At 32.5% G+C, this 15,618-nt stretch overlaps 4 protein-coding genes across 4 annotated transcripts; all 4 read right to left on the bottom strand.

Annotated features, from left to right (window-relative positions):
• Positions 1 to 622: 622 nt before the first annotated feature.
• Positions 623 to 3,284, bottom strand: LOC122296508 (peroxidase 12). The gene is made up of 3 exons (XM_043106276.1): positions 2,969 to 3,284; positions 2,381 to 2,575; positions 623 to 1,397 (listed from the first exon to the last, which is right to left on the bottom strand). Exons 1-3 carry the CDS (start codon positions 3,218 to 3,220, stop codon positions 777 to 779), a joined length of 1,068 nt encoding a protein of 355 aa, XP_042962210.1. The 5' UTR covers positions 3,221 to 3,284; the 3' UTR covers positions 623 to 776.
• Positions 3,285 to 6,848: 3,564 nt separating this feature from the next.
• On the bottom strand, positions 6,849 to 8,923 carry LOC122296509 (replication protein A 70 kDa DNA-binding subunit B-like). Its single transcript, XM_043106277.1, has 8 exons — positions 8,644 to 8,923; positions 8,468 to 8,564; positions 8,244 to 8,368; positions 8,085 to 8,163; positions 7,844 to 7,976; positions 7,367 to 7,524; positions 7,144 to 7,264; positions 6,849 to 7,069 (listed from the first exon to the last, which is right to left on the bottom strand). The coding sequence occupies exons 1-8, from the start codon at positions 8,807 to 8,809 to the stop codon at positions 6,917 to 6,919; spliced, it is 1,032 nt and encodes a 343-aa protein (XP_042962211.1). The 5' UTR covers positions 8,810 to 8,923; the 3' UTR covers positions 6,849 to 6,916.
• Positions 8,924 to 9,997: 1,074 nt separating this feature from the next.
• Positions 9,998 to 10,846, bottom strand: LOC122296046 (ATP-dependent DNA helicase PIF2-like). Its single transcript, XM_043105433.1, has one exon. The coding sequence runs from the start codon at positions 10,844 to 10,846 to the stop codon at positions 9,998 to 10,000; it is 849 nt and encodes a 282-aa protein (XP_042961367.1).
• Positions 10,847 to 10,858: 12 nt separating this feature from the next.
• LOC122296047 lies at positions 10,859 to 13,291 on the bottom strand. Its single transcript, XM_043105434.1, has 2 exons — positions 12,730 to 13,291; positions 10,859 to 12,648 (listed from the first exon to the last, which is right to left on the bottom strand). Exons 1-2 carry the CDS (start codon positions 13,289 to 13,291, stop codon positions 10,859 to 10,861), a joined length of 2,352 nt encoding a protein of 783 aa, XP_042961368.1.
• Positions 13,292 to 15,618: the final 2,327 nt, after the last annotated feature.

The raw sequence follows: 15,618 nt of genomic DNA on the forward strand, positions 1-15,618 counted from the left end.
CTCTCTATCATCTTGTGTGATTTTTGGACAGACCAGAGGCACAACATTTGTGAAAGTACTAAATTTGTGAAAGTACTGTTTATAACTATGCAAAAATATAGAGATGCATAATCTAATATAATGAAATTGAAGGTGATATTATACAAATATGTCTTTGCATATGCATATGCATGAGCCAAATGCCACTGCTCTTTACCTGCCGTACAAAAGCATGCAACAGGACGCTTGTTTATAGGCAGATCAATTAAGGATGGTCTCTTTGCTACCTCATCAAGAACAATTAAAATTAATCGTGTGTGCTCGGATGTGTAATCATCCAAAGTACCCTCTGATACACAAATAAAAATGTCAGTAATTTCCTAAGAAAATAACAGCAAAAGGTGCAAAGAAGCGAAGCTAGACGGGGGGCTCATGTTATGCAGATGATATTATGATCTGACAATAGAGTCAATATATATCAGAACTGGCAAAAGCATTAGCTTTCTTTTAAGTTTTATGTTTGTTAGTAAAGATAATCACAGTGATGGTTCTGGCCAACTTCCAACTAAAATAGCTGTCCGGCCATGCATTTAATCTTTAACGAGCAACTAATAGAAAAGAAATAATAAAAGTAGAAAGAATCAAATTAAACGAGATCAATCTAACATTATTGCCAGATACTAGAGTAAAACAGTATAATATTCGACAATTAAGCATTAAACTCCCTTAAAATTCGGAAACACGAACACCTAGAATGGAATTACAAAATGCAATACCAGTTAATTGATCAGCTGATCTTACAACTCAGAATGAGCCTCTTCATCTTCTTCTTCCACAACAGAAGTCAAGTGTACATTATCAGAATTCCTTACAGCGCAACTGGCACGAATTTCCCCTTCCCCGCCCGTCAACACAGTGAGTTGCCCCATCTTAATCATGGATTTCGCAAACTGCTGAAAGAAGAGATCCTCGTCATGAGCAAAGCTAGTAACAATGTCCCTTGTCCTGCTATCCGTGAACAAATCTTGGTCTGATGTGAACAAGCCTTGTCGATTCATAAGATCAACATAGTACTTGTTGTCAAACTTGTTGGGCGAGCGGATATCCAACACGGTGGTGGCGTTGGAATCTGATGTGGGGCAGATTTCTTTGAGGTCTTTGGCGAAAGTTAGGTCCATGGTAGAGTCTTGAGTCGGGTAGAGCCGAGAAGTGAAAGAAGTGCAGTGGCCAATACCAATGGTGTGGCCGCCAGAGAGGGCGACAACATCGGTGGCATCGAGGTTTTTGGTAGCCAGCTTGGTGAGAAGGACACTAGTGTTGCTTGTGGGTGCGGGGAGATTATCCAATGTAGTTTCTCTTGTTGCAAAGTTTAGCCCGTCCCGCCTTCCCAATGGCACATCATATTCGGGGCCTCCCGACTGTGGTGAGGAATTTTCATGGAAAAAGAGGTTTAATGCATATGTGAAAAAGAAGAAAATAATTTAGCCAGACTACACAAAAATAAACCCATAAACTAATAGGTTTAATATGATACGTCAATTATAAAGTTACTTTTATTATAAAGCAAATCTAACAGATTTAATGAAACTACGTTTATTTGTACGCTTACTTTGTATAATCTCTTTATATCTGTAGTAGTTCTCAAAAAAGAATTATCATTATCTAGAGGCTGTGCAAGCTTATTATTATCACAATCTACTAATGAAAAGACATTTTTGGAGATGTTCCCATAGATAAAATTGGTTTACATGTTTTTCATCAAAAATAACAGTTACATCATACATGTTTGTTTTTCTTGCCTTTTATTTTATTTTGGTTTATCTTTATTATTGTTGCTTTTGGTATTTTTGATGTTTTCTGATGTACTGTATAGTGATTAATTTTTTTCTAGTTAGTTTAGATGCCCGAGTTTGTTTTTTTGAACATGTGTAACCCTTAGGTGTCTAGATGTAATCACGGTATTTCTCCTAATTTATAAATAAGAGCTATTAATAAAATTGAAGCAGAAATGCTAAACCACTTGCTGAGAAAGAATCCAAACAACAGTCGAAACTTTGATACTTATTGCAATTTGTGGAGGATGCATGTTGACATGATGACATGAAAATAGAAAGAGTACTCGGGTGGTGGTTCCAAAAGTCATAACTTTGAAACCGTATAAGCTAATGATCTAGTTGGCCACTCTAATTTTGAAGTTGATTTCCTCCATTTCGGCGAAAAAAAAAATTAAGTAAAGAAGGAGATAGGAACAACTACCAATACTGTAATTTCTGCATATATATATATATGCAGTCTCTGTACGTGTAAATACCTAAACTTCATACCCACCAGTACTATAATTTGTAACATAAATGATATTACGTTCTAAGTAAAATTTGTGCCGAAGGCAGAACTCAATTACCAGGTAGACAGAGTCACGAGCAGCGAGAGCAACGATGTCTGCGCAAGAGACGACACTTCCGCATTCTTTGTGGACGCGCTCACGGAGGTTGTCGATGATCTCAAAGGCCTGAGATCTCAAGCTGAGGTTCGGAGGCGCATCCTGCTCACTCGGACCACTAGCTGATCCATCAAGCAAGACTGAAGCATCACATCCCTGCATCGAAAAATTACATCCATCCATTTTTAAGTAAAGTTGCAACCAAACTTAAAAGAGTTTACTCCCAAAACAGCTCGCTCGTGAGAAATCCAATAACCAGTTTATTCCTAGAAAAGGCAATCACGTACGATAAAAGTTCAGAATATTAGCTTTCTTCTTCTTCTTGCTTTTTTTTTTTTTTTTTTTTTTTTCTTCTGGGAAGTTAGCATCTAAACGTGTCTTTTTTAGCTAGCTTCTATGCTTTGAACCCTTTTTCGATCTACACAGTTTTTCAAACATCAAAACATGATTCCAATATTGTACAATCTGCCAATTTCAAAAGACTATGATCGAGAAAGCTAAACGCTGGCCCATGAGCTTACATACGTATGTATGCTATATTTGTGTTACCTGGACAAAGCAGTCATGGAAATGGAGGCGCAGCAAGCCAGCGGCTTGGCCAATATCCTCCTTGAAAACCTTGGCAAGCTCCTTTCTGATGATGGATTCAAGCTTAGGGCAACTAGATTCGTAGAATGACCATGAGAGCCCTTTCACCAAAGGAACCGAATGATATCCTGTTTCTGATGCACAAGCATAAGAAGCCAGCAAGAGAGAAGAAATCCAAATTAGCACGGAGGGAAAAGAAGTAAAACCAGCCATGGTGGGTTTGTTGTGCAAAGAAAAGAGCAAGCTGCAAGGCTTTATAAAAAGGCAGACAACGTACAAATTAAGCTTTGATGGAAATTGGAAAGCTTACAAGACCCGCAATTTGAATTATTTAGCTCTTACCAGCTTGGACTTTTCGTGGAAACAGGAATCAGGTGCCTCGGAAGTCTTCAAAATATCAAAAGTCACGTTGCATATATATATATATATATATATATAGTCGGATTCATAATGTCGGTTCGAATATTTTGAACAGGAACATCAAATATTAATAAATGGTACGAAAAGATCCCTATATATAAACTTGTCTTTGATACTTTACATGATACCAATATTGTATAATGATATTTTACCAAGAGTCGGCATGTTTGAAACTGAACTGTTATCAAATTACTTCGCTAAGAAAAATAATTTTTTGCATCATTTAAATTTGTTACAAAAAATATAAAGTACGTTACAATTATTTGTTAGCGAAACATTTTGTATTTATTTTCAACGAATTTAAATAACGTAAAAAGTCATTTTTCTTATAGTGTATATTTATAAATAGTTTAATATTATTTATTACATTTGCATCACAATCTACAAGCTATTTAGATACGATTCATAGATGATTTAAGATACTCTTAACATCTAAATGGAACCTAAATGAGCTTGAAATTATCATTTTTTTTCTTAAACTTACGATATCAGATATGTTTTGATCATGCACGTTGCAACTTGGAAGATACGGGATAGCTTGAAGCTCCACGTGAGATTGACATCTTTAATTTATGAGTTGGACTAGCAATAGATCGAGGAACAGAGTACAAGAAATTAGAGCATCTTTTTCTACTATACCGGCCAATCTAATCAAACTTGGGGACCAAGAAATGAACGATTTCAGATCATTATGTTTATACCCTATCTTGTGGCATATATGAATTCATGATCAATATACGATAATTGACCAGTCGCTTTAGCATCTTGTGTCAAAGCAAGTACTGCCTGATGGCCCAAATCAAGTTTACTCTCTTCAGCTTCCAATAATTTAATTAATTGGCCATTTCTTTGGAGATATATGCTTAATTCGATCTGATACGCATATCCAAAAGTAAAATCAAAATATTTAAAAATGCATAATTAATATTATTGTCTCAATCCGTTCACATTTTTCTTTCATATTTAAGTTGATTTATCTTTTTAAAGTAGTCCAACGAATTACCAACTCGACAAATATCATCACACCGGGATCCCAACATCATTTTTCTTTCATATTTAAGTTGATTTATTCTTTTTTTTTTTTTTTTTTTTTTTTTAAGACTCAGATTTCTGCACATAAATCGAACAATACTACTATCTACTGGTTAGATACCCACGTGATCATCCACCTAGAATCGATTTGTCACGTACTATTTTGTTTTTTCATTGCGTCTTGATGATGTTTTTAATTGTACAGTCGATGCATTCGGTTTTCCTCCGATCTCTCATATGGTACGTACGTACTGTGCATATATGGTATGTATAGGCCGTGTACGTACGTAGCTTTGCAAATTTAAACTTTGTTATATATTTTGTATTATTAATAGAGTTTTTGTTAAAAAATTTAAGACTTCGATCGGTGACACGTACATGATACAATGAACAATGTTAAAATATGTGGATGAGACCGATCAATCGAGAAGATAGAAAGGAATTAATAATTATTAATTAAGAGATCAGAAAAAGAAACTGACATGCATGCATGATGAGATCAGGGATGGATAGATACTTTGGAATTTAAACCTAATCCACTTATATTAATATGATTTACAATATATATATTTCGGAAGCTGATTGGCACATGTGAAAGCATGTCGATCGAGAAGACATCACGATGAATATCAAGAGAAAGACGAAAGGACACGAGATTCTATGGAACTTAACCTTATACCACGTACTGATCATTAAATCTTGTGGGAGAAACTTTTTTGATGCCTCTAGGGTTTTAATTAACCTCTTGCTTGATCTTCATTTGTCGCTTGGATTCGGCCTCCAAGATTGATGATCACGGCCCTTACATTTCGACAGCAACGGCATCTAATTATTCCAAATTACACTCAAACGCAAACAAGTGATTGTTAATAATCTTTTCGTTACTATAAATTAATCGTAAAAACTCATTTTTCTTGTAATGAATATGATCAGTCACCTCCTTTTCTTCCCTAGCAGATGTCAATTTACTGGGATTCGCCACCGATCGAGCATTTGGCACGAATTAATCTCGCCTGATTCGCCCGTCAACACATCACTTAGCTGGCCCATCTTGATCATGTTTAATTAGAGAGATATGAAAAATTGTACGTCCAGCCAATTCATCATCATATATATATCAGTTTCAAGCGATTGTGACAAATAAAACAGTGCTTGAATATTAAAAATTAAATGAAATTGGTCGTGCGTTTGTTCTTATAATTAAGCTGTGTTAATTTATTCCCTTTTTTATTTAAACGCTGTCGTACGTAGCTTATAAATGTTCTTATATTTGCCAAAAAATTATAAACACTTGTGTTTATATTACGATATTGTCTCTTTTCTAACTAACTATTCAATGACTGACCCTTTCCAACCAAACAGGCGTAAATATTACAACTTCTAGTGTTTATAGTATAAGAGTTTGCACCTCTTTTCTTGGTTCTTTGGGGAAAATGCTAGATCCCCCGTTGGGGGATTCCGCTGGGAGCTAATTTTTTTTTTTTTTTTAGTGATTAAGTAAAAATTATTTAATATTATTGTGAATTTTTATATTTTTTTAAATATTTAAAAACATTTAAAAAATAATGAAAAAAAAAACACAAAAATAGAAAAAAAAATTTTGGCCTAACGGGAGCCCCAGCGGTGGCCGTAGCACCATCCGTTCTTTGGTGTACCACGTTTAGGGCTATTTACTCCCAAGTATTTGACAAGAGATCATATACATACTTTAAATATAAAGAAACTTCATTAAAATAAATTCACAAATGACTTATCTTGATATGATCAAGGTATATTAACATCAAATTGTCAAGTATTTTTATTGTAAAATAAATCTAATGCATCATATTAAAACATGTTAATTTGTAGATTTACTTTTATGGGATCTTTTTGAAAAATATCTATATATATAATTAGCATCCTTACGCACATTTGATCTTCTCTTGGTATTATTTTTTTCAAAGGTTTCTAGTGGATTTGTAAATTTGTATTTATCATTAATAAGTAATGATCTTAAGTTTTTCAATATCCTAAAGATATACTCATGATCTAGTGCTTTTTCAAAAAAAAAAAAAAAAAAATCATTTAATTGTTGTTTTCAAATTCAATAGTAAGAGAAGTTCAATTAATAGTGCATGGTATATATAGCATCTATGGCTGGCAAATAAATGCTAATAAAAAACATGTCAAACATATATATATATACTAGTAAAGTAGCACGTGCGATGCACGTGTGCCCAGTCGATATTTTTCTTAAGTGTAACAATTTAAAAATTTTTCAATTTAGCTATAAATAGATAGAATTTTATCTATATTTTAACAATTTTCTTCCTCTTCATAATAAACATTATATATATTGTTTGCAAAATATTCATTGCTATAATACAGCACTCTAATAAACATAACTACAACTATACACGAGTACCATGTACTTATATATTACAATAGTCAAAAGTTTCAAAAGAAAAGTCTGGAAACTCATTTTGCTGTTCCTGGGACATTATTAACAGATAATACAGTAAGTTTGTTTTGGCGTAACCTCCCAGATTCATTCATCTGCGCGCCCAAGACTATGATCCATTCATTATTTTCAATGTTGTTTGCAATATTTTCAATATAAGGCAGATGTTCCTGTAACAATGAAAAAACATATAAAAAGATAATGTATCAAAATTTTTAAACGTATTTAAATGTATAGATTTTACCTCGTCTGTACGGTCTATAAGATCAACAGCTGTGCATCCCAAAATTTCCTCTGCCAAAGATCCAAAAATAACAACGGGTGTCGATGTGGTATCATCATACACATCTAAATAAACTCGACACCTGACAGCAATAAATAAATTATCATTCGTTGATATCAGCAAATAAAATGTTCTAACTACCATGTAAAAATTTTTAATTTCAAAATATGAGGAAAATGTTTACCTTACCCGTGCAATTGCTGCATTCTTGCAACTATAACATATGAATTTTTCACCGAGGTCATAGCCAGTTGCCTTGTTACAATTCTCGCATGATACGTAGTGGAATGACTGGTGAAAATCAACCATTCTAAATTTGCCTCTAACCAAATATGTGGACCTCTGCATTAAGACAAAATAACTATGTGCACTAATCAACATCTAAACAATACCGTATAGAATGATTCGAAATTCACCCTTATTACATAAATTAAATCCAACAAACAATCAACATTTCAAATTGAAGCATATGCACAGTTCTGAATCCACAGCACACAATTCACAAATTGGCATCCTCCATCTCCATTTCATTCCAACCAACCTCCAATCTCCATGTCCCAAAAACTTAGAATAAAATTAAACAATTCCAAAGAGTGAAAAAATGAATTGTATTCTTTAAAATAAGAAATTTGGCTTTAAAAAAAAAAAGAGAAAAATATACCGCCATTGCTGGAGCAGATATCAGTTTTTCTACGATTTCAGATACTTTTATGATTGGATCGGTAGAACTACTTGAAGCTGATCCAAAACTATTTCCAATGATTTCTTCCAGCAATTTATCATTTTGTGCTGCCCTGAAAATTTGAATTAGTAAATAAAGTTAAACATCAATAGAAACAAAGAAAGATTTACAATGAAAAAAATCACATTAAATTTATAGTGTATTTAAATAAGTTATTTACCATGTACGTAATGCAACAGAAGATGAAAGAAGGGGTTCAACAATAAAGACACTCGTCGGTCTTGATGACAGCGATAGGCCTATATTATAAACATGAATGAATAAATATACAAGTATAAGATGTACAATTAACAACAATGTTAATATTAACAGGAAGTACCATTATAAGAAGAAACTTTGATCCGTGTTCCTAAAATAATTGGCTTTGCCAGAATAAGGTCAGAAATTTCGCGGTATTCGTCATGAACAAAGCGATTCCACATTGTTAAACGCAGGAGTTTTAGACTATTAAAAATGATAAATGGTATTAAATTCATCATAATAAAACAATTATAATATATTAATCTAAAAATTTTACCAATGTGAGACAATATACGTTCATACCCTGGATCAATCAAGTATATCTCTTGGATCAATGATTTTCCATGGTTCGTATTCATTTCATTTGGCGGGTTCATATGAATTGCAAGTGCCAAAATATCTAGTTTAGGAAAAAAGAAATTGTTACTTTGCAGTGAGAGGGAACTTTATAAAAATATCGACATTTATATAGTAGTTACCTATTTCAGCATCTGTGTCTATGTGTACGCCAAGTTCATTCAAAGGAACAAGGTTATATTCTGGCGGTCTAAGTGTTGGCTCGTCTTCTTCGATCTCTTCAACAATGGTCTTGGAGTTTATTGTCCATTGAAACTGATATGGTCCTCTTTGATGCCTTGGATCCATTGTTCTTACCAAAGCATTTGCGATATAGTATGATTGGTAGATATACAGTGTATCATTATGTAGATCGATGTCTTTCTCAAAGATCACTGCCTGCACGCGATTTCCCTGTAAGAAGACAATGAATAAATTTAATTGTTTAATTTTGAACCATACACAAAATAATGATAAGTAATGAAGAGTAATATTTTAATACCTCAGAATCTAAAAGTATTAAATTTTGGTATTTTGTTGCTGAATTTTGCGCCGTACGTTTTGGTGACTTTTTCTGTAACGATCATTTTGATCTTCCAATTTCTTGTGGCTGGAGTAATGTCCCTAACAGATGTATACACGGTCCGCATGTTCACTGTAATTAAAAATTAGATGACAAACAAATGTGAATATATAACAAAAAAAATTTATAGAATTATAAAATGAAAAAAAAAAACAGTATATAAATAATAATAACATAAAATAATTGGAACACTCACATGATATTACAAAAGACATCAAAATAATTGGAACACTTGCATGATATTATAATGAATTTGTTAATCTTAAAAAATTTCTATATACAATGTTTTTTGTATAATTTGTTTCATAAACAGCACTTGTCGTTGGTCTTATGAGCATTTTGACCGAATCAGCAGTCTTAGCTCTTGAAAGTGCAACATATAACTGTCCATGAGAAAAGACAGGTTCTGGTAAGTATATTCCGACAGAATTTAACGTTTGTCCCTGTGATTTATTTACTGTCATTGCAAAACTTAACCTAACAGGAAATTGTGTCCTCTTAAATGGGAAGCCGTTATTTTCAGTTGTTTCTGGTAAAAATGCAATTCTAGGTATAAAAACTCTTTTACCACTGTGGTGACCAGATGAAATTCGTGCATCGATCAAATTACGACTAAAATTGCAACAAGTTAATCATGTTCCATTGCAAAGACCTTCTGAAGGATTAATATTTCTAACTAACATAATAGGACAATTTCTTTTAAGTAACAATTCATGTGGTGGCAATCCGTTCGGTGTCAATGTATTTAAAAAATCTTCCATAATACCTTGTTCAGATACATCAATTGTTTCATCAAAGCTATAATATCGTACAACGTCGCCAGGGAATTTGTTAATGAGAATAGTATTTATTTCATCAACTGACCGATTTTTTGGAGTTAATACAGCTCGATTTGACATTTCTATTAAATTGTCTCAATAGTTAGAAATATTTCCAAAAATAGCATCTAATAAAGAATTTAGAGAGTCAAGATCATTGGTATAGGGAATGGTCATTTCTTTGGAAATTTCGATATTTTCGTCAATAGTTATGGGTGCGTTACCATTGCTAACTTCAATTAAATAATGCGAGAAATCTGGATCTAATCTGGCTCTCATATTTTTTGTTAATTTTATTTTTTTAAAAATAGACCATAAATAAGAAGAAGCTAAGCTTGAATCAATCTGTTGTTCTTTTGTGCTATTACGAATCACAGGTAATACTTGTTGAAAGTCTCCACCAAAAACAATAACTTTCCCACCAAAAGGGAGATCTGTATCATTAATATCTTGCAACATTTTATCTAATGCTTCTATTGAATGTTTTGTAGACATGGGTGCTTCATCCCATATAATTAATTTTGCAAGTCGTAATAATTTAGCAAGATTTCCCTGTTTACTCACATTACATGTGCTGCTTTTATCTGCATTTAATGGAATCTTAAATCTTGAATGTGTTGTTCGTCCTCCAGGTAAGATGGAGGCAGCAACACCGGATGACGCAGTTGCAAGTGCTATCATATTTTTCGATCTAATTTCTGCTAGAAGTGCTCTGTATAGAAAAGTTTTACCGGTATCAGCAGGGCCATCAACGAAAAAAGCACCAGCTTTATTTGATACTAATGTATGCAATATCAAATCATACGCATTTTTTTGTTCAGAATTTAGGACTTGTGATGCAAGTAGATCTTCAGTTGGAATTGTGACTACTCGTTCGTCGTCAATTTCTCTATTTGTAAATTCATCTTGACCGTAAAATATATCAGCAGGAACAAAACGATACATATTTATATCTTTTCACATAGATTCTAGTGTGGAAGCAATATCTTGTAGAACCATCTTCCTAACAACTGTTGACGACACGTTTCTTATAAGAAAATCTGTAGACATTTCTTTTTCAAATCGCTCCCAAAATTCTTTTGGGTTCGTAGGATTGCAATACACCAAAATTGTTGAGAAAAGGTGTCTTAAACTACTTGGTATCTGATATAGACAAGCTTCTTCTAAACAATCTTCTAAGCTACTATCTTTGTTTAACAAACCATGAGAAGTAGCTGCTTCACGATACATTGGTAGTACAACACCATTAACTGTTCTTAATTTCTCAAATGACGTTGCTCCTCTGATATGATTCAATAACATCCGTAGATAATATCTTTCACCTTCAAATGGATTGGCTGTAACAATTCGGCCTATAACAGTTTTTTTTTTTTTCCTTGGAGTCCAAATTCTACATTGTGAATCCCAAACAAATTTTTCAGGAAATTCTCTATACAACAATTTTCGTGCATTCTCGTCAATTTGGTTTCTATAAAAGAATTCTGTCAACATCGAGTTTTTGGATGTATACGAGTTTAACACATTGTTTAGATCTTCGTGTGCACGAAAAGACACCAAATGTTGATCTTCTAGGTGTAGGTGCAAACTATAAACTGATGGATACATTTCGTTAAGCGTGAAACCGTATATTCTCCACATTGCTTCAGGTGGAGTAATCCATCTTCCCGATTGAAATTGTTCGATTTCGTCAATTTGTTGGTTATTTTCTTTGCTAATGATATTGAAAGCAACACGATCATGTCCTTTATAAATATACTTGTATAAATATTTAACAGCTTTAACTGTACAACAAATCTCAACGTTAATATGACAATTATATTTGGAAACAAGATATGGATTGTATGGAACAACCCACCGATTGTCTAAATCTTTTCCTCTAATTCTAGCAATGACTCCATTGTTAGAACGTTTGTATGACGGGAAACAATCAGTTCCAACAGTTGTGTTAGCCGTAAATTCTTTGGGGTATCGATTCTTACAAATGCCGTTTTTGTCCATACATATATTGGCTGGATTTAATATTCCGCAAGGACCATGCATCATGTGTCTAAGGACGACTTTATATAAATGTAAATTTCTCGTTTTGTTAGGTATTTCTGCTGAAACAATTTCGTCAAAAGTTTCAGGTGCATAAATTCTCCAGTCTTTCTGAAGTATAATTAAGAAATGAACATGTGGTAGACCTCTTTTTTGATATTCGATGGTATAAACATATGCTGCAACCTTACCAAAAATTTCTCGCTTAAACAGATCAATCTTCAATTCTTCTAATTTTGCTCTAAAGATTCTTGCAATTAAATCAGGGTGGTTCTGAACTTCTTCATGTGGATTTAGTTGTTCTAAGATTTCTTCCCAATTTGGATTACATGTCATGGTTAGAAATATATTAGGTTTGCCAAAACGTTGAACTAATGCCATTGCTTCCATATATCTCTTCCGCATATCTCTTGGACCTCCAATAAAAGATGAATGTAGAATAATCCGTTTTCCAATATTGGATGCGCAAGTTTCTCCAACTGAAAGACTATTTACAATACCTTGATACACATATGATCTAATCTCATGTTGTTTCGAACGAAAATAATCTAGTCTTGATGTTTCAATTTTAATGTACATATCGACAACAAATTGTTGCAGCAAACGACCAGATAGTAACAAAATCGACATGTACATATCTCTTATTTGTAATTTGAAACAATAATATTCACGACATGAAACCGTTGGTACTTTCTTCTTATTCTTCAAAACTAAAAATATGATAAAATATAGTTTAGAAAACTTAGATGAAACTAAAATACATAATTAAATTTACATAAATTTTTTATTACCTTGGCCTTCTTTTCGAAGAAATTCTTCCGCGCTATTTGAATGTTCAATAAAGTGTGATTCTAATGCCTGGGCATTTAACGATATTGTTCCTCTTTCTACTTTTTTGATTCCCTGGTGCCAACCCGAGTCACCGAAAGGAAACAATAATGGGTATTGTAATGGATCATAACATCCAAAATAATACTGAACAATATGACTGCCTCCTGCTTGGTTAAAAATAATAATGTCTTGACCTTTTTGTTCTGTACAGTTGTCAGTTTCTGTCCATATAGCTGCTACTTGCGATACCGATGGAGCATTGTAAACACGTTGGTCTAAATCAATATCTGATCTTATACGAATTGTATGATTTTCAAGACTTGAAATGTTGTTGAGGGTTCTAAAGAAGCGACAGTATGGATTAACCTCAAGTATATCCATTAATCGAGCAATGATAGAAGGATCTAATCTTTCTGCGTCATGAATACGATTTTCTAACTCGTGCTCCGTATCGAAGAAATATAGTTGTAAATATGAAGGATGCCCATCTTCAGGAACTAAATCCTCAATATAATGATACATCTGTCCCTGAACTCTAAACGTGTAGATTCCTCTGTTTCGTCTGCATAATTCTTTATCAAATATAACTCCAAATGATGTGAAAGCGAATTTATTATTGTACGTGCGTGCATATGTACAAAACTTTTTAGACTCGACTGAATTAGAAGTGAATAATTGATAAAGCTCATCTGAAAATTGATTACGGCTCAACGCTATTGTCCCATCAGCGCAACAAAAGCCGTTTGGTTCATGGTAAAATTTTCTTGCTCCACAATATTGGCACGAAAGCACAAAGGATAAGTGGTTTGCCTCCAAAATGTCAGTTTGTAATATTCGTCTCAAAGAAGTACCAACTGATGAAATTTTCTGAACACTGCCAGAGTTGCAAGTTTCTATTCTAGATAGAGTAGATGCGGTCCTATGTATAATGTTACCAGAAGTGTTAATATTTGACGAAGATCCGATTTCTCTTGTACAAATAATTTCATCATCGTTTGAATTATAAGATACATTACGTTAAAATCTTGTTTCTATTTGTTTTTTCTTACTTCTGCATTGTTTCAGTTCAGCATACCTCTGCCGCTTTTTTTGACGTAGTTCTTCTTTCTTCTCCTCTGATTGAGCAGCGTACCAATTTTTTTTTTCCAACACCATTTCCAGATTCTTCAAAATTTATTTTTAAAGAATTTTAGATACAAATTAGTGAAAATACAATTTATGAAATTTTAATGTTCTATGTAATAAGATCGGCTTACCAGTTAGCATTCTTAGAACGAATCACAAATTTTGTAGGAATTTGACAGACTAAGAAGACATAAATAACAACTTGTCAAACACGCAGACATACAAAACAGAGAAACGAATATCCAAGGAAAGAAAAAAAAAAAAACAAGCTTGCAATTATGTATCTCTAAAGCATAAAGAAATATTATATATAAATAATAGCATATGATTAACATTCATATCAAACCAAATATTAAATAACAATCTTATTGATTTGTAAAATAACATAGACAAATGAATTCATAAAATAATACAAAATAAATAGAGGAACATTTATTTATATGGATAATAACAAAACATACCTGGAGATAGAGGACAAATGAAAGATCAGTGGAAAATGAGGAGATCACGACCCAGCAAATCGAGGAGCATAAAGACAACGACACATGCAACAACTTTGCTGTAAATGAATATATTATAAAACATCACACAACCACTCTGATAATATATTATTATTTATTAAATAAGACTATATTAACATATCAAAAATTAATCTGTTAATAACGTTAATATAATTTAATTTGTTAACACTTATTTATTAAAATTTTAATAAGATTTTTCATATTATGAATCTTTCAATTGGAGGGAATTGCTGCTAGATGCTTTTTTTTTTAGCATATCTTTATCTCTGTTTTCTATGGAGTTCTTCCTTTTTCTCTTCTGGTAAATCTTTATACGGGATATTCTCCGCTCGTTGTTTTCTTTGATCTTCAAAAAATAGTCTCCAAACTTTACTTTTACAAAATTAATATTACTATTTCAAAAAAAATGCTACATAACTTATTAACACAATCTTACCACTTCTCATTATGTTAACAAAGCAAATGATTCTTCTAAAAGTTGGATACTGTTCAACACAACCAAAACTAAATGAATAAATAATAATTACTTAATGCGAAATCCATATCTCCATGATGCATTTTAAATGCTATAAACAATTTCGTTGATTCATATGTTGAAAAATACATACAACCAAATTATTTATACTTTAAATCAACAAGGAAATGAAGATAAGAAAATAACACATGGAATGAAAAAATATCATGAAAATGGAACTTATAAAAAGCATAGATCGATATCACATATCAAAATTCTTGAATAAAATATTTTTCAAAATTAATTTGCCATTCAAAGTAAGGATTCACAAAAAAATTATAAGTAGAGACCAGCAAAAATAGATATATAATATATATATATATATATATATATATATATAAAAGCACTTACAGGTCTTGAAATGAACAATAGAGAGTCTTTTATATATTTAGATCTCTTGATGAGGACAATTCTTGTTTAGACACAAAAGGCATTATAAGTTTTAATTGTATTATATATATATATATATATATATACATAGGCAGATTATGTGTAGGCAGATTTTCCTTACCATGAAGAAAGAAATAAAATTAAGGAAATACGTACCTTTTGAAACAAAAATCGAATCAGCTATACGAGACGAAGTGAACACAAATGAGCCATAAAGACCGTTTTAAGGTGTCTATTGTCCTCAATCATCCAGACGTCCTATCACGCTGCAAAACTACTGCTGCAACCAAATCTTTTTG

This window comes from Carya illinoinensis, chromosome 15, assembly GCF_018687715.1.
Source record: "Carya illinoinensis cultivar Pawnee chromosome 15, C.illinoinensisPawnee_v1, whole genome shotgun sequence".
Lineage (NCBI taxonomy): Eukaryota > Viridiplantae > Streptophyta > Magnoliopsida > Fagales > Juglandaceae > Carya > Carya illinoinensis.